Source organism: Miscanthus floridulus, chromosome 7, assembly GCF_019320115.1.
Source record: "Miscanthus floridulus cultivar M001 chromosome 7, ASM1932011v1, whole genome shotgun sequence".
Classification (NCBI taxonomy): domain Eukaryota; kingdom Viridiplantae; phylum Streptophyta; class Magnoliopsida; order Poales; family Poaceae; genus Miscanthus; species Miscanthus floridulus.
Genome location: NC_089586.1, coordinates 47,415,243 through 47,438,764, shown reverse-complemented (window position 1 = coordinate 47,438,764; position 23,522 = coordinate 47,415,243). Strand labels below are relative to the sequence as shown.

General features: G+C 44.3%; 1 protein-coding gene and 1 pseudogene across 1 annotated transcript; both read right to left on the bottom strand.

Annotated features, from left to right (window-relative positions):
• Positions 1–1,720: 1,720 nt before the first annotated feature.
• Positions 1,721–5,678, bottom strand: LOC136463181 (probable E3 ubiquitin-protein ligase ATL44; annotated as a pseudogene).
• Positions 5,679–9,917: 4,239 nt separating this feature from the next.
• Positions 9,918–10,475, bottom strand: LOC136464942 (E3 ubiquitin-protein ligase EL5-like). Its single transcript, XM_066463881.1, has one exon. It carries the CDS (start codon positions 10,473–10,475, stop codon positions 9,918–9,920), a length of 558 nt encoding a protein of 185 aa, XP_066319978.1.
• Between the last annotated feature and the right edge of the window lie 13,047 nt (positions 10,476–23,522).

The following is a 23,522-nucleotide window of genomic DNA, read 5'->3' as shown; positions in this document are numbered from 1 at the left end:
TTTCTAAAATTTAAAATTCAAATTTTGTAAACGACCTCAGTTGAAGAAACTACCAAAATAAAAGTTGTAGATCCCAAAAGGTTATAAAACTTCGTAGTTTACAACTTTTTGATTTAAAATCATCTTGTCATGGAAAACTATGTTTGAATTTTCAAAAATTTAAAATTTGAAATTTTTAAATGACCTCGGATGGATAAACAGTAAAAATGAAAGTTATAGATCTCAAAAAGTTATGAAACTTTGTAGTTCATAACTTTTTATTTGAAATCATCTTATCAAGAAAAACTATGTTTGAATTTCTTAAATTTAAAATTCAAATTTAGTAAACGACCTCGGATGGAGAAACTACCAAAATGAAAGTTGTAGACCTCAAAAAATTATAAAACTTTGTAGTTGACAACTTTTTCATTTGAATTCGTTTAAAGTCCCAAATATTCATTTAAAAATCAGATGAACATAAAATGGCTAAGACGAAAATCTCATTCGGACACAAACAGCTTGCAGGTGGAGTGGTTAGGGGCCCAAGACGTGAAACAGGAGGTCAGGAGTTCGAGCGCCGGTGACCATGAAGCGTGCGTTTTTCGCGCGAAAAATCGCGTGACTTGAGTGGTTAGGGACCGAAGACATGAAGCAGGATGTCAGCGGTTCGAGCGCCAGTGGCCGCGAAAAAACTTATGACTTGTGACTTGCGACGCGTGACTGTGTGGCTGTCCAGTGGGGCCTCTCCCAGAATTAAAAAAAAAATATTTTTTCAGCCCATTTTTTTGATTTCCTGAAAACCACATCACTGTCGATTTTTTATAACCGGCAGTGATGAGCTCCATTCATCATTGCTGGTATGCCACTGTCGGTTCAAACTCCGACAGTGAAAGTGATTTTTGAACCGATAATGATACGAAGATCCGGGTTAGTGACATGACAATCGAGTGATGCATGCATCAGAAGCACTCGATTTTATTTGGGGTTGCAAATTGAGTGTTTCTGTGGCATGCAACACCCGAGCGTGCAGTAGACATTCCCTTAAAAAAAGGGGGAGGAAGGCTGTTCCAAAGTACAAAATCAGCAAACAAAAAAAGAAAGGAAAAATATCAGGGCAATTACATAAGGAAGACCAGCCATTCGGATGTATTGGTGTTCATCGATTGTTGTCATAATTAGTTCGTTTGATCGGTTCTTTAGTTCGGTTTGAGTAAAAAACTGAAGCTGTAGTCTAAGATCTAACTTCCGGGTTAAAATATGGAAAAAGTCTACTTAACCCCCACTTTTCATACACGGTCTATTTCACCCCTCAACTATGTAACCGTCTGTTTTATCCCCTGAATTTTTTAAAATCGTCTATTTTACCTCTGGACGGTTTTTGACAGCGGTTTTGCTACAGTAACCACGGGTTTTAGAAAGTTTAGGGGGTAAAACAGACGGTTTCATAGTTGGGGGTGAAGTAGACAAGTATGAAAGGTGAGGGGTTAAGTAAACTTTTTCCTTAAAATATTGAAACCGAAACCAAGAGCCGAACAAACGGATTTATCGGTTTGGTTTTCGGTTTTTTGGTAGTTGAAAAATGAAAAACTGGACACGCCCTCAATTATCACAAGCCTATTGATTGCCACAGTGCTAGTAGTAGTTCTGGCTTCACATTTCCTACCTTGCACAACTGATCAAAACGTACGCTACTATTCGATAACATTTTTAACCCTTCATTGCAGCTCGCACTACAATAGCGCTACTGCGGCGACCATGTCAGCCTGCGATCCTACCGGCGCGGCCGTCGTAACCCGTCGGCGCGGCGAGAGATCAGACCTGCACAGCGGGCACGTCACGTGCATCTGCAGCCACGCGTCGATGCAGTCGACGTGGAATTGGTGCCGGCACTCCGGCAGGCTCCGCACCATCTCGCCGCCGCGAAGGTCCTCCGGGCACACGGCGCACGTCACTCCGTCTCCTCCGGCCGCGGGGCCGCCGGCAAGGCGGTGCTGGTACGAGGACTTGGGCAGCGCGTTGATGTCTATTTCGGCAAGCCCGCACACTCCGCTGGCTCTGGCTCTGCCTGGAGCGGCGGTCGTGGGAAACGCCGTGCCGGCAGCACGACCTGCGGCCGTGACGCTCACGCACCAGGTGACGCCGGCGACGAGCACCGCGGCAAAGGCAGCGAAGGCGCACGCCTCCCCACTAGTAGAGAAACGGGCTTTACTCCCGGTTGGAAAACCCCTTCGATCCCGGTTTCTCAATCGGGAGCACGAATTTGGGACTAAAGGGTCCCTCCTTTAGTCCGGGTTTCTTGTCCTTTTAGTTCCGGTTGGTAAGACCAACCGGGGCTAAAGAGGCCTCCCTACCAATCGGGACTAAAGTTTTTTTTTGTTTATGTTTCTTTTGATGATTCGTTCGCATTCTACGCTGTTACCGGGTTTCTGTTTCTTTTGATGATTCGTTCGCATTCTACGCTGCTACCGGGGCTTTCTATTTTCTTTTTCTTTTTTTTTGTTTCTATTTTCAATTGATGATTGGCTTTCTCGGTGGGCACACTTCAACCTTTGAGGGAGGTATTTAGGGGAACGCTGATGTATTCGCTGGCCATCCCATCCCTGAGTTGAAGGTAAACGCCGTCGACCACCTTGGAACCGCTACCCCCCTTCTTCTTTGGACAAAACAGGTGCCTGAAGAGGTTGAAGTGCGGAAGAACGCTGAGAAACGCCTCGCAGAAATGGATAAAGATAGAAACATGCAGAATAGTGTTGGGGTGCAGATTACAGAGGCTAATTGCCCAAAACTCCATAAGATCCCTCAGAAAGGGGTGGACAGGAAACCCTAATCCTCGCCAGAAATAATCCTAAAAAACTACAGCCTCATCAGTATGTGGTGTCGGGAAGGGCTCACCACTAGCCGGCCTCCATCCAGCAGTGAGACGGTCTGGGAGAACGCCCGCCGCCACCATCTTATCGAGATCCGCCGCCGACGTCTTCAACAGCACCCACTCCTCGTCGCGGCTGGCTCCGGTGGCCACTTTTTTCGGCGCCATTTCCTATGGTTTGGTCCTAGGGTTGGAGGCGAATGATCGCGATTGGTGTGGAATGTGAAGCACAGGGATTGCAAAGGCAGGAATCAGGGTGGCTTGACAGAGGTAGGAGGCGATGTGTGTGGCGGCGCGGTTATAAAGCACTTTTCCCACTCTCCCTTGACTCTGAGGGTTTTTGGGAAACCGTTCCCACGATCAACGATACATCGATTCCTCCATAATGGTTTAATGGGCCGCAACTTGGACTATCGCGTCACAGTAGCCCACGCGGCTCATTTATCGCCGCCACATTCTGCGAATTCTCCGCATTTTAATGAGGCTTAGTAACTAATACTGTACGGCCATTACTCCGAATTTCTCGCCGCTATTTGATTTATCCGATATCTACGCTAGAAACACGGGGACTGGCTACCTGCTCGGACGGTTCACTAATTTCTGAGCCTAGCACCACGTGACTACGTCACCTACTGTCAGGTTCGGGGACTAAGTGGGCACACTTCACCTTGCGGTGAATGTGCTTGTTTTTTGTCTCAAGGCTACGCTCGGGGACTGGCTACCTGCTTGGACGGTTCACTAATTTCTGAGCCTGGCACTACGTGACTACGTCACCTACTGTCTGGCTCGGGGACTAAGTGGGCACACTTCACCTTGCGGTGAATGTGTTTATTTTTCTGAAAGACTCCGAGCATCCAAAGGATAAAACCAGGTATCTTTATCATTGTTTTCGGATTCTAAGTGGGCACACTTCACTTAACCATGCAGGAATTTTTAATTTTGGATTTGAGCTCCTTACACCCTTATGACAAGCCGTGTTCCGAACATACATCGGCGATGTTGTATGCTGCTCGGCAGTTTCTCACAACTGCTCGGCAACTCCTTATGATGGTCGGATCATGATTTGGATAGCTCGGTTTTGGTTCGCACCTGCTCAGTAGGTCTAAAGACAGCGTTGCACAACGGGTACAAGGCGCTCGGGGACTAGCTGTGGGGGGTATGACCCCGGATACCCACGGGCCACGGCAGGTTACATGGCCAATGCCTCCAGGGGCGGCCCAGCCCGCAAGAAGGAGCCTTGCGGGGCACGGTTCTGCTCGGCGACCCCTGCAAGGCACGGAGAGGATATCCTGAAGATGCTACGAGATCTGATAGGATACGTACGATCCCATGTTTCTTGTAATCTGTTATTACTTTCCGGTTATCTCTCAGATCTAACCGACTTGTAACCTTGCCCCCAGACTATATAAGGCGGGCAGGGACCCCCTACGAATTCACGGAAAAATCATACGATAGCTAATGCAAACCAACAGACCACAGGAGTAAGGTATTACGTCGTACCGACGGCCTAAACCTGTATAACTCGTGTGTCTCTGTTGTCTTCTTGTTCTTGATTACACGCTCCTCTACTGATCAATCTACCATCGCGGGGTGCCCCTCGGTGGACTACCGACGATATTCTATCGACACTTTGGCTTTCGAATACGCATTCTACGCTGATAGAATATACGTAACATTTTGTACAAACTAAAGTATCAAGGATGCAGCAGTACGATCCTATAGAACAGATCCGGTTCAAGTCGTGGTGCATGGCTCCAGAGCTGAGCTTTTAAGTTAGCTTTCACTCTTCTGAGCAAGCGAGGTGGTGCTAATAGGTGGGACTGGCCAGCAATTCCAGCATATTGCGTACTGGGCCGCTCCATTCTGGTCGAGCAGGCCCATCGAGACAGCAACCGGGACTAAAGCTAATGCAACCTTTAGTCCCAGTTCTAACAGCGAACAGGGCGTTTAAAGCTCGTCGCCGAATAAACTCAAAAGTGCATGCATGTAGATGTACTAAAGCTAACAACAACCGGTACTAAAGCTAATGCAGCCTTTAGTCCCGGTTCTAACAGCGAACAGAGCCTTTAGTCCCGGATGGATGGACGGCAGGCATCACGTACAAGAGCACAACCGGGACTAAAGCTAATGTAGATGTACTGTTAGTTGCATATAGAGGAAAGTGTAGTTGAGGCATCACGTACAAGAGCACAACCGGGACTAAAGCTATTGTAGATGTACTGTTAGTTGCATGTAGAGGAAAGTGCAGTTGAGGCATCACGTACAAGAGCACAACCGGGACTAAAGCTAACATGCATTTCTAAAAGGAAAGTGCAGTTGAGGCCCACGCAGTCCATCCACATGATCGGTTGGAGACCTTTAGTCCCGGTCAGAGACAACAACCGGGACTAAAGGTCCCTTTCTAGTCTCGGACGGAGCCTCCAGCAGAGAGTAGACTTTTACTCCTGGTTCGAGGGACCAACCGGGAGTAAAAGTTAACCTTTAGTCCCGGTTGATAGCTCCAACCGGGACTAAAGGTCCCCTGCAGCAAAAGCCTGCCACAGTAGCCGTTGGGTAGGGACCTTTAGTCCTGGTTGGATCTACCAATCGGGACTAAAGGTTTCTCTAGTCCCGAACGCGAAAAATACCAGGACTATAGCCAAATTTTGAAGTGAATCGAAGGTTATTTCTCTACTAGTGCCCAGATGATGACGGACGCGGCGAGCATGCAGGACGCGACGAGCAACGAGCAGGACTCGCCCGCTACGGTTGCCAAGACGCCGTAGCCGTCGCCCATGATGTCATCGACAGGCTCGGCGGAGAGCATCGAGGGACTCGTGTACAACCTTGGCATGATCGGTAGAAACGTGCTTTGTGCTATGCTGCTTACTTGGCACTTAGGGCTTGTTTGGAATGCGGGATTTTTTTCCTATTCCTACGTTTTTCTTGTGAAATTGAACTGATTCATGTGAAATTCCTGTGCAATTCCTGTAAAATTCCTGCGTTCCAAACAGGCTCTTAGCTTGCGGCCAAAGCATTTAGCGCGCGGCATTAAGTAGTCCGTCATCGCTTCATAAGAGACAGCATATAACCACTGCAGTTTAGTATACCAGAGAGTATTTATTAATCAAAAAATTCAGGAGCGCATCAGGTTCAGATTACGGCGGAAACGGAAGTAACCATGTGTTCCTTGGCACGTTTATCACAGCGTCGTGTCTGAATCTGAAGTCTGAACGCCGGTTACAGCACGCTCAAGTTCTTGTGTGCTTCTAGAACTTGTTGTGTTAATGGCAGGGACAGGGCGGATACTGAAAATTGTATATACGCAGCAACGAAAAGAAAATCAGCTCGGTTTATTGGATCTCTCCCGGTTATTCTTTTTGTGATAGACAGGGCCCAAGTGAACAATGTGCTTATCCACCAATGCGTAGTTGAAAAATTGTAGATTTAAGGGTGTTATTATTCTTTTGGTGATAAGACAACGTACCATTTAACACTGCAGTATCTGTTATAAGTTTGTTATAGTTAAGGGCACTCTCAGCTTAAAAACTGGATGGTTTATGTGGCTATTAATTAGTGTGCAAACTAAACAAATTAGTGACGTGGCACCATAGTTAATAAAAAAACTGAGAGATACTCCCTCCATTCCAATCTAAGTGTCATTCTCACTTCCCATCTTCCCGAGTAGTAAAACACTTTTAACGTTCACTAAATATGTAAAGGAAATATTAATATTTATAGTAAATAATTAGTATCATTAGATATATCGTTCAATATATTTTTATAATAAACTTATTTGAAGATACAAATGTTGCTTATATTTTCTACAAACCTAATTAAACTTAAGAAAGTTTGATGGGCATGAATACTATAGCGATACTTATTTTAGGACGGAGAGAGTAGTTTCTAATATACAAAACCATGTCTAAATGATAACCGAGATACCAAGAGCTATGACAGGTACATGATACCAGAGAGAGGGCATTTGATTGGACATAATTTAATTTTAAATATACTATCCATCGGAAATGTGATTTCTACGGTTCAACTGCTTGTATCAGCCGCTGCTGCCGGCTGCTGCTAGTGCGAACGTCTGGTCGGTTTCCCTTAACAAGGGGGCAGCACTCACAGTAATGAGGATAAGAGCCTAAATAAAACTTCTTTTCGTTCTATGAACTTTAAGGTGTATGAAGTCTCAAAGTAAACTCTTGCAGCGGAGCGGTACAAACTCCATTTCACTTTAGGTTGATTTCATTTAGACCGGAGGCAGACCTAAGTCAAGATAATCCTCCTTTGAAACACTTGGGGTGTGGGCTTGGAAGCAGCCATCCTTAGAAGAAAGCGTAATAGCTCACTGGTCTAGCAACATGGCACCGAAAATGTCTCAGGGCTAAAGTGATTCACCGAAGCGACGAGAACTTGAAAGCTGCTTTTTCAAGTGTCAGTTGCGGGACGTTCTGTCAATAGGGGAAGGTTTTCGGTGACAAGACCTGGAGAGTTCAGCGCTACAGTAAAATATGAGGAGGCAAATAGCCACGTCAGCAACAGCTGCTGCTAGAACAGCCTGCCGAAACGGGCGCCATTCCTGCCGGCGTCGTATAGCGCCTACTCGACTTGGTAATCAAAATGGGCGCCATTCCTGCCGGCGTCATATCTCAGCAGCTCAGCTACCATCACGCAAGAGCAGGACGTACGACATACAGTGAATGGACGGATAGATTTTAGTGACGTGGCAGCCTTGAGGATTGAGTTTTAAAAGAATTTACTGTTTAGTGGGGTATGAACTATATAGATATAGCAATAGTTTAGTTTCTTAGGCCCGTTTGCATAGCCCAGCTTTACTAATGAAGTTATTTTGCTTTGTTTCAGCTCATCGAACAGCTTTATCGATGAAGCTGAGTTGTTTTCGTGACTCCGTTTAACAAAAAAGCCGACGACAAAAAGAATAAAATTAAAATGATGCCCACAAGCCCACAAGCCTATAGTATTTCTTTCCGACACACACGCCAACAAGCCCGGCAACCGGCCAGTGCCGGCCCTAAGGGTAGGCCACGAGGTGCGACGGCCGAGGGCCCAAGTGGATGAGGGGCCCAAGCCCAGGTATACAAACCCTCAGGTCCTATAGTCCATTAGGCATTAGCAAACTAATAAGAAGAGAGACATAGAACTGGCTAGGCGGTCCAAAAAGACAACATTGATATTTCTTTCCTAATTTTTTTCCCCACGGCCCTCGGGTAGAGAGGAGGCGAGGAGTTACGCTGCACACAACACACTCTGATCGTGAGTTCGGGATGTGCGCCTTACACGCGTGGAGCTGCGCAAGCCGCGCCGCCGCGAAGAGCTAGACTACCGGATACACGAACACGGCGCACGAGGACGGCGACCAGGCAGGGCTCCACGACGACAACATCTTGATTCTCTGCTTCTTATGAATTGCGATCACCGATTAGTTGTATAGGCCCAAGGTATTTTTTCCTTTTTATTTTTAATCCAAATTAATTATTCGTATAGTATTCCAGACTTCTGGTACTTTGTACCTATATAGTCATATTTTTCTTCTAATTTACATGTTAGAATTTTAGAATGTTACCTAAGAAACATTTGTCATGGGTGAGAAAAGAAAACGAATATATTATTTTTTTAATCTACGTTATTCCTCGATAATTATCATACATCTACAAATATATTCCTTAATCTATATTGTTCCTCGATAATTATCGGACATGTTAAATTAAAAATATGTTATTGAATTTGCTTTCGTTTTGTAAATAAAATTAACGCCTATATATTATAAGATTTTATACATGGTCAAGAGGAGCCGTTACGACGAGATCGCCGGAGGGCCCTTAAAGTCCTAGGACCGGCACTGCAACCGGCCATGCCTCTCATGGCAGCGCCTCTCGGCCACCCGCACCATGGTAGCGCCTCCGATCCATGTCGCGCGTGCTCGACGGCGGTGGCTCCTAGGCGCGCGAGCCTGATGGCGCCTCCCGGCCGCGCCCCACGATGGTTCTTCCCAGCCACCCACGCCCCATGGTGGCTGTTCCTCGTCGCGTCGCTGCATCTTGGGCGCCCCGGCAACCGCGAGCCCCAATGGCCATACCCTGGAGGGCGCTCGATCCCCGGTGGCAGCAACCGCACCCCGGAAAGAATGACGCCCGTGCGCCCATGCGGCGGTGGCCGCAATCCCGGCCGCGCCCGTGCCGCAGCAGCCATGTCCGCGCGTGGATAAATCTAGCATCGGTACGAAATAGGCCCACAAGTGTGAGATGAATACGTGAAAAGTTACTATTTTCAGCTTCATCCTGCCCCATTCTGATGTGATAGAAGGATTTAAGAAGCCTCATGTGTGAATCTATTTTCAAAAAAACCCATTTGACAAAAAAAAGAAGCTCACAATAGTTTATGAAGCCGTTGGCAAAGTTGTGCCAAACAAAGCCTTAATGGATGGGCAACAGAGTTTGCCTCAAAAATCATTCACTGTGGTGTATGTGCACGGTTACTTCAATTGATCTACCAAAGGGAAATAATGATGTCATCGGGGGATATGTAATCATGTTTGGACGTTGAAATACTCCTCGCCAAACGGCGAGTTGATAGAAAAGGTGTATGATTGAGTTGACTTGAGGATGATTTTGTCCATATTGTTTCATTTGTCAATCTCAAGAACCAATCAGACAGTTGCGACCGATTTCTTGCTACCAGGTCCATCGTGTCTTTTAGATAAAAAGAATGCATGGTCCCACAATACTTAAGCATACGTATAGGTATATAGGGATCATAAATAGACAAATGCAGTCTGCACAAAACTAGTTCAAAGGCATAATTGAGTCATCATTATATTTGTCCAACATTATCGTCCTGATGAACTATAATCGCAACCTTCTCCATATACTAATACGTATAGGTATAGGGATCATAAATATTAACACTGAATGTTCAGGGTATAGGTAGCAACTCTATAAAAATAATATGTGACAACTGAACTCTCACAAACTTCGTTATAAATATATAAGTAAACATCTCTCATATATAATTTATATATAGCTATATACTATACATCAACGTAGATTAAATTACATTTTATAATACGTTACACCGGAGGCTGATCGTCTCTTGTAGGGATCTCCTTAATAGGCAAAACCGTGGCCCTACAGAGAGGACACGTGGAGTGAGAGTGCAGCCACATGTCGATGCAGCAGACATGGAACAGGTGCATGCACGCCGGCAGCCGCCTAACCACCTCACCTTCCTGCACAAGGCTCAGGCACACCGCACACTGCGCCCACCCGCGCCCGCTGCGGCTGCCGTTGCCGCTGCCCTCGCCACGGCGGCCGGAGCTGCCGCCATCCGACAGGTCCCTACGGAACACGAACGACGGCAGCGTGGACACCGCGGAGGGGCTCAGCCCACCGTCTCCTTCGGTGGTGCCGTGCAGGAAGAACGGCCGGGCCGCCGCCACGTACACGACGGTTCCCCCCGCGCCGCGGCGGCGGCGGCGGCAGCACAGGCACTCGCAGATGACGATGATGAGGACGGAGACGGCGGTGGCGCAGAAGCCGATGCCGAGGAGCACAAGCGTGTCGTGCGTGCTGTAGCCGCCCTTGTCCGTCGAGTAGGGCAGCGAGTTGGTGTTCGACGACAGCGACATGGCTCAAGGCTAGCTAGTTCTGTTTGAGAGCTATGGTAGTATGGTCGCCTATGAATGGTGCCGGTCTCTTTATATTCTTGCAGTTGGAGGGGTGACCTTGCCTTGGAGCTGGCTATGTATAAAGTTGTGCAAGTTGTGCGTAATATTTTTAATTTTAGCGTTGAGATTCATAGATGTGAGTATATGACAATAGCAGATTAGTTATAGAACACAAGTAAACTTTGTTTGTTGGTTGAGAATTAATATACCTTGCAGCGCAGCTTGCTTGCCCATGGTATTGGAAATTTCGAATTGGTCTCAGAGTTTGTAATCTACTGAATTGTGGTGTGAAATGGATTATATAAAAAAATTAGTAGTCTTTGTTCAGTCAAAAAATTAGTGATCGCGATGAACCAAATTTGTCATATACTTATTAAATAATTTCAGGTGTATTTCGCTTTCGTTTCAAAGAGCTAGCAACCAAAAACGTATATATATGTATGTTTATATAATCTTTTTTTACATGGAAACAAACATGACCACCCACTATTCAGTTTGTCCACACAAATTGCGATCATGGCGCCTAGGCCACTATATATAAATCTCAACATAGCAGCATGCATCTAATTGATCCGAGCTTATAGAATCATAAGAAAAGCTTCCCACAAGTGCACAACGGGAAGGTCAAATTCACTTTCCATTGCATGTATCTGGCCTGTTCTTGCACCATTGCTCTAGTTTGTGCGTCATCGATTACTCAGTCATCAACTGATGTAGGTATATATGACAATATTGACATATGGGCAGTGCCTGCGAAATCTCACGAGATCTAAGTTCATGTCACTCTTTCTGTTTGCGCTGCACAACGACATTGTTTAAAGGTCCGGCTCTTCTTCCTGTTAGATAGCCATCTCCCATCCGGTTCATTAATAAATTAATACATGCATCTTGCTAAGCTTTGACAAAAACAGCGACAGAGACTAATGTGGATGCACAGTTATTTCAATGTGCGAGATTCCACCCTCATCATCTATGCATGTTCCTCCACACCACACTAAAAAGTTATGTTACCGGGAGTGAAGGAATTGTCGAGAAAATAGGCAATTTTGAGATTAAAACTTGAACCTAAATCATGACAATCTCACATACTAGCATGTAAAGATCTAACGTGCTATTTGAACCGAACAACATCATGATTGAACCAGGGACATGTTGAAGTAATAGATTAGATCACAAAGTCATTGATGAGATGCGGAGGAAGAGCTCGATGCAGTTGGTGATGAACACGACATTATGAAGATTAGGAGCAGTCGAGTGAAGAGCGCTTTGTTGGTGGTCCTTAACTCCAATTTCTAACCGCCAACTTTCATATAAAAAACTATTAAAATAAACACCAAACTTAGAATTAGAACTTATAACTAATCAATTCCACGAGTTTTGGTGATTATTCATTTGCGGGAGGACATGTCGGGATTATACAAAAATTGGCCTAAAGTATACAAGGAATACAATATTATAGACACCTGACACAAGCCCAAAGGGGAGGAGGCCCACAGCTAGGCAAAACAGGAACTAGAAGAGAGGAAAATATGGGCAAACCCAAATCAAATCACCTTATCCCCACAAAAGCACTACATAGGCCCACTCTAGAAGCCCAAAGAAGATCACCCACCGAAGATGGGCCAATTTGGCCTCAGTTGGGGGTTGGCCGACCCCTCACTGGCTCCATTTGGCCTAAACTTTGGTCAGCTGGCTCATGCCGCCTCTCCAAACGTCGGTTGCATGTGCTTTGCAGAAGACGGTTTGCTCAAGATAAGAAGACATGCAAAGAAGCATAACTCCACTCCATCTTCACCATCCATCCTATGACGGTTTGATCCAAGGGTTGTGGTGAAGAGGCACACGGATATCATTATGGCACAGATTACAACACCCTTCAGATGATTCTAAATCCGGGGTATCAAGGTACCCAAAATTTTAATCCACAGATGGGTCAGCAATTGCAGAGAATTTCAAATTCAAATGTTGATGAATTGTTACTTAGAGTGACCGAGATGATGAAGAATCAGTTCAGTTTGAAGCCAAAAGGGTAGACCTTCTCGTACAAATGCCCATATCCAGAGTGGTATGATTTGATCGCTCTTCCTATAAATTATAGGCTCCTGGAGTTTGCTAAGTTCACTGGCGAAGATAATACAAGCACAATAGAACATGTCGGTCGGTATCGTATACAGTTGGGCAAGGCATCCATTGAAGAGGTCCATCGAGTTCATTTCTTCTCCTTGTCTCTATCAGGGCCAGCCTTTACTTGGTTTTCATCACTGACAGTTAATTCCATTACAAATTGGGTTGATCTAGAGAAAAAGTTTCATATATATTTTTACACTAGGACAGGAGAAAAGAAAATTACCGATTTGACGACTATAAGGTAGAGAACTAATGAATCAGGCACTGAGTTTCTTAAGAGGTTCTGAGAGACCAAGAATTTGTGCTTCTCATTGAACTTGACTGATGATCAACTAGCTGCTTTGGCCATTCAAGGAATGTTACTGATATGGAGAGAGAAGCTGCTTGGGCAAGAGTTTGACAATTTAGGTCAGTTGGCTCAACGAGTGGCAGCGCTCAATAGCTAATTTCAGAATATGCGTAGAGATACCCGATTCCAGAAGAGTACAGCAATTGCCGAAACCTACAATCCATATTTAGTTGATGACAGCTATGAAGAAGAAGAGGTTGTCGTGGCTGAATGAAATTGGGGTAAGAAGACAGTAATGGTGCCAAATCCTTAGGGAAGAGGAGTCGAAGAGAGCTATGATTTCGACATCACAAAAATCAGACAGGCTCTTCGATTTCTTGCTTGAGAAGGGACAGATCAAGTTGCCTGACAATCATGTTATGTTGCCCCTTGATTAGTTGAAGAATAAGAAGTTCTACAAATTTTATAACGCTATTTCTCATTCCACTAATGAATGCAGAGTTTTCCGGTAACATATACAGAGAGCTATTCAGCCAGGAAGGCTCAAATTGGATACACCTCAGAAGATAAAAGTTGGTGATAATCCTTTCCCAATAGATCAGAACATGGTTGATGCTAGGTTGCTCAAAGGAAAGACTAAAGTCCTAACATCAACTAGATCAAGAGAAACTGGAACAGTCGATCCCGAGATGCAAATATCGACTGATGAATATAAAGAGATTAAAAGGCATCGTGACCAACAAAAAAGCCGATATGAACAGGGAGAAACGTCAAAGGATGGGGCAACAAGGCCGCGTGTCACATCTCAAATTTTGTTGAACAAATGGCAGTGGCAAAAGGAAAAGAATTATCAGCGTTGATTAGAAGTACAAGAATACCAGCGTCAACAAGAAAAAGAGAGGTATGAAACAAAATAAGCTGAATCATATTAGAATTGTCCTTTCTTCAGACATTGTTGGAATGAAGGTTTAAAATTGCCTACTAGAAATAATTGCCCAGAGTACAGCGAGCAATATTGGGAGTTTAGGCAATCTCAAGCCAACCGCCAGTCTATCCATGCTCGAGATGAGTATCATCATAATAATATGGACCGGCGCTTAAAAAATATGAGTGTTTATGATCGGCTTGGGAAGTGAGCTGTTGATCAAAATTGGGTTGATTATGAAGAAGAAAGTAATGAGAGAATATGTTTAGCAGGAAGGCCAATGGTGTCCAGGAGGTTTGACAAGAAGCCAGAAAAGGAGGCTGCAACGCCTAAGGAATAGAGAGTTAGAACAAGTTTAGGCGTTTAGTAGACCTCAAGTGTGGCGTGCTAAACAAACAGTCGATAGGGGTCAACCGTCGGCTAATATTCAAATGACTTTTCTATTGCCATCGGAATTTAGAGCTCCAGCAGACCAAGAAGTCTATTTGGATCTCGATGAATCAGAGTATGAGGAAATATTTGCCAAGTTAACAGTGATACAGCAAGCTATATTCGATAATCCAATCAAACATCGGCACTTAAAGGCTTTATATGTAAAAGGTTTTGTTGATGGGAAGCCGATAAGCAAGATGTTGGTAGATGAAGGTGCTTCTGTCAATCTTATGTCTTACACCACTTTTCGTAAACTTGGCAAGGGACCAGGAGATTTGATTGAGACCGACATGATGCCTAAGGATTTTAGAGGTAATGCCTCCAAGACCAGGGGCAATGAACGTCGAATTGACAATCGGAAGTAAAACTTTGCTCACTACATTCTTTGTCATTGATGGAAAATGGTCATATAGTCTACTCCTTGATCGTGACTGGATTCATGCTAATTGTTGTGTACCATCAACCATGCATCAATGTTTGATTCAGTGGCATAGGGATGATGTTGAGCTAGTTTGTGCTGATGAATATATGAGTATCGCAACAACCGATCCAGTGTATTGGGAGCTAGAAGACTTTGAGTGTTTTTCTGGCAAACTATGGGAAGGAGGCTTCATTAAGATCAGTGATGAAAGCCAACAGCCGACCCAAGCAATTAGCTCTGAGAGTTTGTTTTGATGGATAATCATGGCTTCACGTCGGCCGATGGGTTAAGGGAGATAGACATTGGTCCTGGAGATAGGCCTAGGTTGACGTATGTGAGCGCTAAGTCAAATCCTGAGTACAAGCCAGAGTTGATAGATTTATTAAAGGAAATTTAAAGATTGTTCTGCTTAATGAGATGCTTGGCCTGGGTCAGTTGATTGTTTAATCTTTGGTTTAAAAAGTTATGGTGCAACCTGGCAATAAGCGATCGATGGAAAAGGTTTGAAGGAAAAATATCCTGACATTTGGATCAACACTCAATAGCCGATTTGTTTAGTCATCGGCTCTAATAGCCGGTACTAGAAGGGTATCGCCTTTAGTTCAAAATTACCCCAAAAGGAAGAAAAACCGATATGAGATGTATCACCTATAGAGCAAAAAACAAACGCAGGAAAAATCATGAGACTGCAGAAAGTACACAGATACAATCATATAAAGACGAAAGTTTTCATTCATTGATCAGTTTTCCCTAAATACAAACTAATCAAAGACATTGTTTATCACATCCTAACCAGATGTGATGTCCACGATGGCCTCCGCTGCATCAACGAACTCCGCGATCAAGTCCTCGTGCTCCTCGGGGCCGTCGCCCATCGGGAAACCGGTCTCCATGGTATGGAGCTCGTACCCGGTCTAGACCTACGCTGTGGCTAGTGCCACCGATGCATGATGATGGACACCATGAAGGGCGATCTCCTGGACGTGGGCTAAAACATCATGGAGGCGAGCATTGATGAGGGGGCCCCGAGCGTTGACAGTCACCATAGCCACATTCGCCGCCAGTTCGAGGGACTCCAACTGCACCGTTAGGGCTGGCGATCACAGAAACAAAGGAACTATCAAGATAAAATAGTAGAAATCAAAGTAAAGATGTTCTTGGAGTCCATCTTACCCGCCACCGTGGCATCGGATTTGGCCAGCCACGCCCGAGCAACACTAGCCTCTTCCTCGGCGACGTGAAGAGCGGCTTGAGAGACCCCGAGGCAGATCTCAAGCTGACCGTTTTTCTAAGTTGCCTCAGAATAACGATCCTAGGCTGCCCTCCACTCTTGGAGGAAACGCTGGGCATCGTGGCCGTTATAGGAATCGGAGGAGTTCGATGATGAGTTCGGCGTAGAGGATGTACCATCGGAGGGCTCGCTGGCCCTGGGAAAAGGACAAAGGCTATCATTCAAGATGAACCTATAGACAAGTTAGAAAAAGTTCATCGCCATGAGTAGAAAATATCGATCTCACCTCATGCATCGAAGGCGCTAGCTCACTGGCATGTCCTCCTCTGGAATCTCCTCCACCGCATGTTTGCCTCGGTTGTCCTCGCCGGCCATGAAGTTTGGTTGGATCTACAAGAAGGGGAAGAAAGTCGCTACAGAGTCTGCGAGGGCACAGAAGTGCAAAGGAATAGGAGCAGTTCTAAGTGTAGATATGTTCGAGGCCAGAGTCCTCGGCTGGTATTTGAAGCCACGAGGCGAGGTGGTGGACGTCTCGGGACACGCAAAAGGCAACCGCAATTAATAGAAGGCGAAGCGCCACCTCACTAATACCGAAGAGAATGCGGCATTGGTGGCTAAGAACAGAAGATTGAGGGGGTTTTCTTAATAAAGGTCATGTTTTCAGACTTAATTGAATTAAAGTTAGAAGTCTAGAATTGTCTATTTTCAAATCGGCTCTTTAACCGAAACAAGGAATACAACAAGGCGACAGAAAATATGGGTATCATTGATTCTACACAAGATACCTGTTGACATACAGATTACAAGTCTAGAACATCCTAGATTGCTTTCAATGCTTCTAGACAGATAGCATCGACTTCTGCGATTTGTTGCTTATCTTCTTCGGCTGATCCAGGAATATCCTCAAGACTATTGCAGATGGCCTTGCCTTCTTTGACCTTAGCCAGCAGTTCTTGTTTCTTTTGCTTAATGGCATAGGGTATTTGAGCCAGATAGGACTTGTGGCGATCAATGGCAGCCCTCACATTCTCTAGTTTCTTCTCAAGTTCTGCATGCCTGGCTTCTAGTTGGGTCAGCTCTGGATCGATCCTGAGAGAGGAGTTCTTCAAATCATCGATCAGCAGTGTCAGCTCTTTGGCCTCTTGCCTGTTGGAGTTCTTTTTGGCCAATAAAGTTTCACGGTTAGATAGGTTCCTCTGAGCCTTTTTCACCTTTGGGGCTTGATCTTCAATGACAGACAAAGATGACAAGACTTTAGTAAGAACCAGGGCTGAATTATCCTTAAATGCCAAGGAGACCCTTTGCATTAAATCCGCATCTTGGACCAAATCAGCTATATTCTTCTTAAGTATTGGCAGTATATCCCTTAGCCAATTTCTGGTTTGTTCTGATAGAGCTTCTTTAGAAGAGGCGGCTGATGAGCTGATTTCATCTTCATCTAGATACTCTTCAAGATTAAAAGAGTAGCTCAGAGCTAGAAGATTAAGTACCTATATATAAGAAAATCTTGTTAAGAGGATTGAATTAGTTGATAATAAGATAAATGATGAAGTAAGTACAGTACTTTCTCTGAGATAGCTTCCATCTGAGAAGAGGGAACGGCTGATGATGTACCAATGGTATCTGGTTGAATCGGCTCTAAATTCTCAATATCGGTATCTATAAACATCAAGGAAGATTTTTAGTTCATGATTGTTGTAGAAGGATAAAATAGATATATGATTTTCTTACCATCAGTTGTGTGATGAACTGGGGAATCAATGGTTTGAGTGTCAACAGCAACAGGATCATTATCAATAGGCAGACTGTCAGACTCCTGCTCTTGTATGGGTATTTCCTCATATAGTATCTGGCATGATAAATGGTCAGATGAAGGGTGAAAACTGAATAAAAATCAAGAATTTTAAGAGAAATACATTGGCAACATTAGGGGGAGAAATGGAAGGACATACATCTTCTGCTGCCTTGGAAGCATTGGTTATTTCAACCAAAATCGGTTCCTTTTGGGGATCAGCCGATGAAGGTTCAGTTGACGTTGACTTAAATGACTAGCACAACAGTTCCACACCTCAAACAGATTGGGATACAATAGTTGATAACTATAAAGAAAGGGAATTAGAAGTTGAATATCATTTTGAAGAAAGGATGAATTGTTTTACCTAGGTAGCTGATGATCTCGTTCTACGAAGTCTTTTTCTAGTAATAGTTTTCCGGGTTGTTCCTTGGACCGCCTTACGCTTTGAAGATTGATACGTTACGATTATGGAGGCAGCATGGGTTTTCACCAGCTTCTTTAGTGGAGGTACAGCTGATCCTATTCTTGAAACTAGGCATGGTGGCTGGTAATCTGTAGGGTGCCCCTTCCTGTCTAAGCTTGGGGGATCAAATTTGGTGTCCTGAAAAGGTTTGTTAGAACAGTTGGTGGGGAATTCATCAAATAATTTTTCTAAAAAGGAATGGTAAGTTACCTCACTGTTAGAAGCAAACTCTCCATCCAGAGCTATGCATCTAGGATGGACCGGCCCACAGAAGAGATGGGAGTGTTATTCTTGCCACCAAGAGTCAAAAAGGTTGGAGGAGAAGTTGACTCTTGTCCAGTCATGCAAACAAAAGGAAGGAAGATCCAATCCTAGTTGGAAGACTCTAGAGGATTCCAGTACTTCACTAATACCCTCTCCTGGCTTCAATATATCCTTGAAGAACAGTTGAGGAGGTAGTTGACCAAGACCAAACTGACGAGCTACAAAAGAAGGGTTGTAAAACTCATAGGTTGGAAGGTTGCTTGGAAGGAAAGAACCTGTAGACATTTTGCCTCGACCATGATAAAATTCAGCTAGAAGAACACAAGGTTTGATGAAGGAGTTGAAGATTGCAGGTACCGTTTCGTCTAAGCAACCTGATTCAAATCAAAATTTGAATGGGAAGACCAGCTCACTGTTCTCATCCTCATCATAGGGTAACCAAATTAGGGTATCTACATCAAACACTCTATTAAACCTCTTGAAGAGATGGCCAACATCAACAGCAATTGTTATGGCCGATGCGGCTTCACCATAGTTCATGCGTTGGTGGGTTCTTCCTTCCTCACCTCTATATTCCTCATCAAAGTTGGAGAATGGAAAGCTCAGGTTTCTAAGATCAGGTCTTACAATCTTGTGCATATACAGGTTTAGCCATAGCTGTATCAACCACCAAGGGCCACTAATAGTATGTACTGGTTCATTCTTCAATAACTGGATAGCTACCTGGTGCATCCGATGATAAGCAGCTCCTAATAGATACTTTCCAAAAGGAATACCAGTGCCTACTGCCAGATGCTCTGCCATAAGTTTGCTATTGTAAGTCAGACCACAAGATGACCCACAGAAGATGAATCTCTCTAGCCACATGTTCAGAAAGGTCACATATTCTCTTTCACAAATAATTGATCCATCTCCGATGTGGTTTAGAATGTAGCTTGTCCATCCTGTGCAGTCTGATATTTTGGCTAATTTCTTGGATCCAGCACTTAAGAAATCATAAGGTTGCATCGATCCTGTTATTCTAAGGATGGTCAACATATGAACATCGGCCAAAGTGATGGTCATTGGACCATGACCAAAAACAAAAGCATTTAGGGTGTTAGACCAGAAATAAGATGCAGAAATCAGGAAAGAATCATTCTTCGCCATCCTAGACAACGAGAGTGTCAAGCATTGATTCAAATCATAAAGCTCCCAATCTTCAGCCTTTTTCTCAAATACCCTATGAAACCAGTCTTTTCATCCCCTAAGTATTTTGGGCTAGTTTCTGAAGGGAGTTTTGGTGTTCCAGGAGGACGAATCCACTACAAACTGTTTGAAGGGGATTTGGTTGGTTTCTTGATGAATAAAATCAGATGGATCAGGGTCACCCATAGGCCCTAGAAAATAGACATTAGGGGCAACAGCCGATGGAATCAAGATTTCGTTTCTCATTTCCTATAAATCAGATAAAATAAATTTGAGAAGAAAGGGAAATGCAGGGTAGTGGCCGATACTTGGAGAGTGGGAACTTGAAAGCATACCTCGGGGATGTGGTCGCTGGTTGCCATTGTAGCCTAAATAGATTTGAATCTAAGGAAGATCGCTTGAGTAAAAGCTTGATAGGGCAAAAGATTTGCTAGGGTTGAGGCTTTGGCGATGGCGGCGTCGGCTATAAAGATTTGCTCGAGAAAGAAGGGGAAAGCAAATGGGCCGAGTGAGCTGTAAAAGATACTATTGGGATATTATATAAGACTCAGACCAAGAAATCAGGAGTCAAGCGTATATCTTGGAATAAAACGGTTGCGGCGTGGTAAACAGGTAAATAGAAATTTTGGAATAAAATCATTTTTATCCGAAAATTGGGGGGCATGTGTTTACACCAAAATTTAGGAAGAAGAACGCAGGAACTCAAAGCTTCCAAGATTGTGTCAATCAAGGAATCGATTGAATAAGATCGATATCTGCTGATTCAGATACGGCACTAGAATTGGCTCTCTTCGAATGACGTCAGCAGATAGCGACAATGAGCTATGGTTGGCGTCAGGAAATACATATCGGACTCTACAAAAAAGAAAAGATTAGGGTCCAAGTTATCTTAAGTTAGGAATATTTTCTTTTATGTCAAAGATTGTAATGAGTCGTACTTGAGTAGGATTCATACTTAGGCTTCGGGTATAAATATTGGACCCAGGCTATTATAAAAAGGACATCAATACAAGTTACTTTTTTTGGCTTTACGCCAACCCTTAGGAGTAGGAGTAGTGTAGATCTCGGCGAGTTCTTCAACAAGCAGGGCTGCATCGGTCCGGCCGACCTCCGGCTTGTTTGTAAGTACCGTCATGGCTTATACTTCTGTTTGTACGGCTGCATCGGTTAAGTTCGACCTCCACTACGAACTCTAGTATAAGCTAGTTATCGACTCTTATCTAGTTCAAGTATGGCTGCATTGGTTAAGTTCAACGTCCACTGCTCGAATTAGATTAAGGTCAAGTTATCGGCTCTACCTAAGAGTGGCATCCTTTGGGTAGATTCATTAAGTTACAGATCTTGCTGATGTTCTTATTGTCGTTAATTTTCAGTAATATCAACCTGCCTGATCGAGATCGATCTAGATTGGCCTTACATCCTTTTAGTCTGTCATTTGTTTTGTTACAACACGATGTTTCCTACTTTGAGCGATGGGCTATGTTTTATCGGTTGTTCTTCTTCGATCTTGATTGTGCATAGTACGTGGTTAAGGCATGTTCGATCTTCATTAGGTTTGCTGGCTGGTTAAATCTGGTTTATAGTTCGTTGTTATGGCTGCAACGATCCGGTCGATCCCCACTGATGGCACTCTAGATCAGAGGATGCTAGTTGGTAGATTTGTTCTTAATCAGGTATGACCTTAACTGTTTGCTATGCCTACATCGGCTAAATAGCCAATCGCGTATGCTTTAACACCAACAGCGTGTCACCATGATTCTGTTAAACGTGAATAGATTTGTTTACTTTAAAGGTTTGATTTGTTGTCTTTATCACGGCTACCATCGATCCAGTGAAACCCCACTATTAGAGATAGCAGGTTAAGTCTGATGAGTTCATAGGTTTGTTCATGTTAAATAGTCGATTGTTCACACGTTGTAGTCCTTTTTCACCTGAATCGGCTATTTCAGCCGATTCGCTCGAGCTTTCACACATATAGCATGTCTTTTGGAAAGCCTGTCGATGTATAGATGGTTTTACGGATTCTTTGGTTTTAGTTTGTTATTATCATCATAGCTGCCATCAATCCGGTCGAACCTCACTGCTGATGGTAATAGATTAGATTCAAAGCATTTGTAGATCCATTTATACTAGACAGTCGATTCGTCCGCATGCTATATCCTTTCTCATTGGATTCATTGGCTCAATGCTTTACACTGGTAATGCCCACCTAGCTGATGATCTTACTTATATCTACGTGCACTGTACTTGTCAACATAAAATCAAATCGTGATCCATGAGCTTTACAGTCCGTAACAGCCGATTTCTGTGTGTATCGGCTATTTAATCGATTTTCCCGTCTGGCTACTCTTGAAGCGGCACACTTGGAACTATCTGGGCAAAACCGGCATGTTCCACCTTAAATTACTGATAAACTTTCTCTCCTTGTCAATTGCAGGTCAAATTGACTGGCACACCTCGGGAGGAATACGTAGGATCGGCTAACCCTGTGTTGAAGCCTAGCGGATCTCCGGACTCATCCTAAGCATATCCTTCTGGCTTGTTGTGTGCCCGGTGCATTGACACATTTTTGTGCTGACACTAAGATGTGAGATTGGAAATATGACTTTGTTTCGAGAACTGTTCCGCATTTCAACAAACCAAGAAAACATGTTAGCTAACGCCGCAAATCCCACTTGTATAAAGAATGTGTTGGAATAACTTTCATGTAAGCCATATATCTTAGGATGTTATGCTCATGATTACCTTCATCTCTAAGCTTTGCTCGAGGACGAGCAAAGGGCTAAGTGTGGGGGAGCTTGTTGGTGGTCCTTAACTCCAATTTCTAATCGCCAACTTTCATATAAAAAAACTATTAAAATAAACAACAAACTTAGAATTAGGACTTGTAACTAATCAATTCATCGAGTTTTAGTGATTATTCATTTACAGGAGGACATGTCAGAATTGTACAAAAATTAGCCTAAAGTATACAAGAAATACAACATTATAGACACCCGACACGAGGCCAAAGGAGGAGGAGGCCCACAGCTAGGCAAACTAGGACCTAGAAGAGAGGAAAATATGGGCAAACCCAAATCAAATCACCTTATCTCGGCGAAAGCACTACATAGGCCCATTTTAGAAGCCCAAAGGAGATCACCCACCAAAGATGGGCCAATTTGGCCTCAGTTGGGGGCTGGCCGACCCCAAGGGTTGGTTGACCCCTCACTAGCTCCATTCCATTCGACCTGAACTTTGGTCGGCTGGCTCATGCCGCCTCTCCAAACGTCGGTTGTATGTGCTTCGCAGAAGACTTGGCATGGAGAATGGCGGTTTGCTCAAGATAGGAAGGCATGTAAGGAAACATAACTCTACTCCATCTCCACCATCCATCCTATAACAGTTTGATCCAAGGGTGTTCTGGTTTGATCCAAGGGAACCCTTGTATACAGAGTAGTAGTCGATAGCGTAGACGTGCATTCATTGATGAGATGTGGAGGAAGAGCTCGATGCAGTTGGTGATGAACACCACAGACACCACAGCACGCGCAACGTCTAACACCCATTATGAAGATTAGGAGCAGTCACGTGAAGAGTGACTCCCTAAAAACTGTTTTGTCGGGTGTCAGTCACACTCCCAAGAGCGCCACTGGCCGAATTTTGGTACCACGTGTCTCGATGCAGTTGGTGATGAACACCACAGACACCACAACACAGCACGCGCAACGTCTAACAGCCGTTATGAAGATTAGGAGCAGTCACGTGAAGAGTGACTCCCTAGAAACTGTTTTGTTGGGTGTCAGTCACGCTCCCACGAGAGCCACTGGCCGAATTTTGGTACACCACGTGTCCTCTCCTAGAGCCATTTGTCCCGCCCTACCCTGGAGAGCA

Excerpts from the sequence above, each read along its gene's own strand:
- LOC136464942 (XM_066463881.1), bottom strand. The coding sequence starts at position 10,475 with ATGTCGCTGTCGTCGAACACCAACTCGCTGCCCTACTCGACGGACAAG.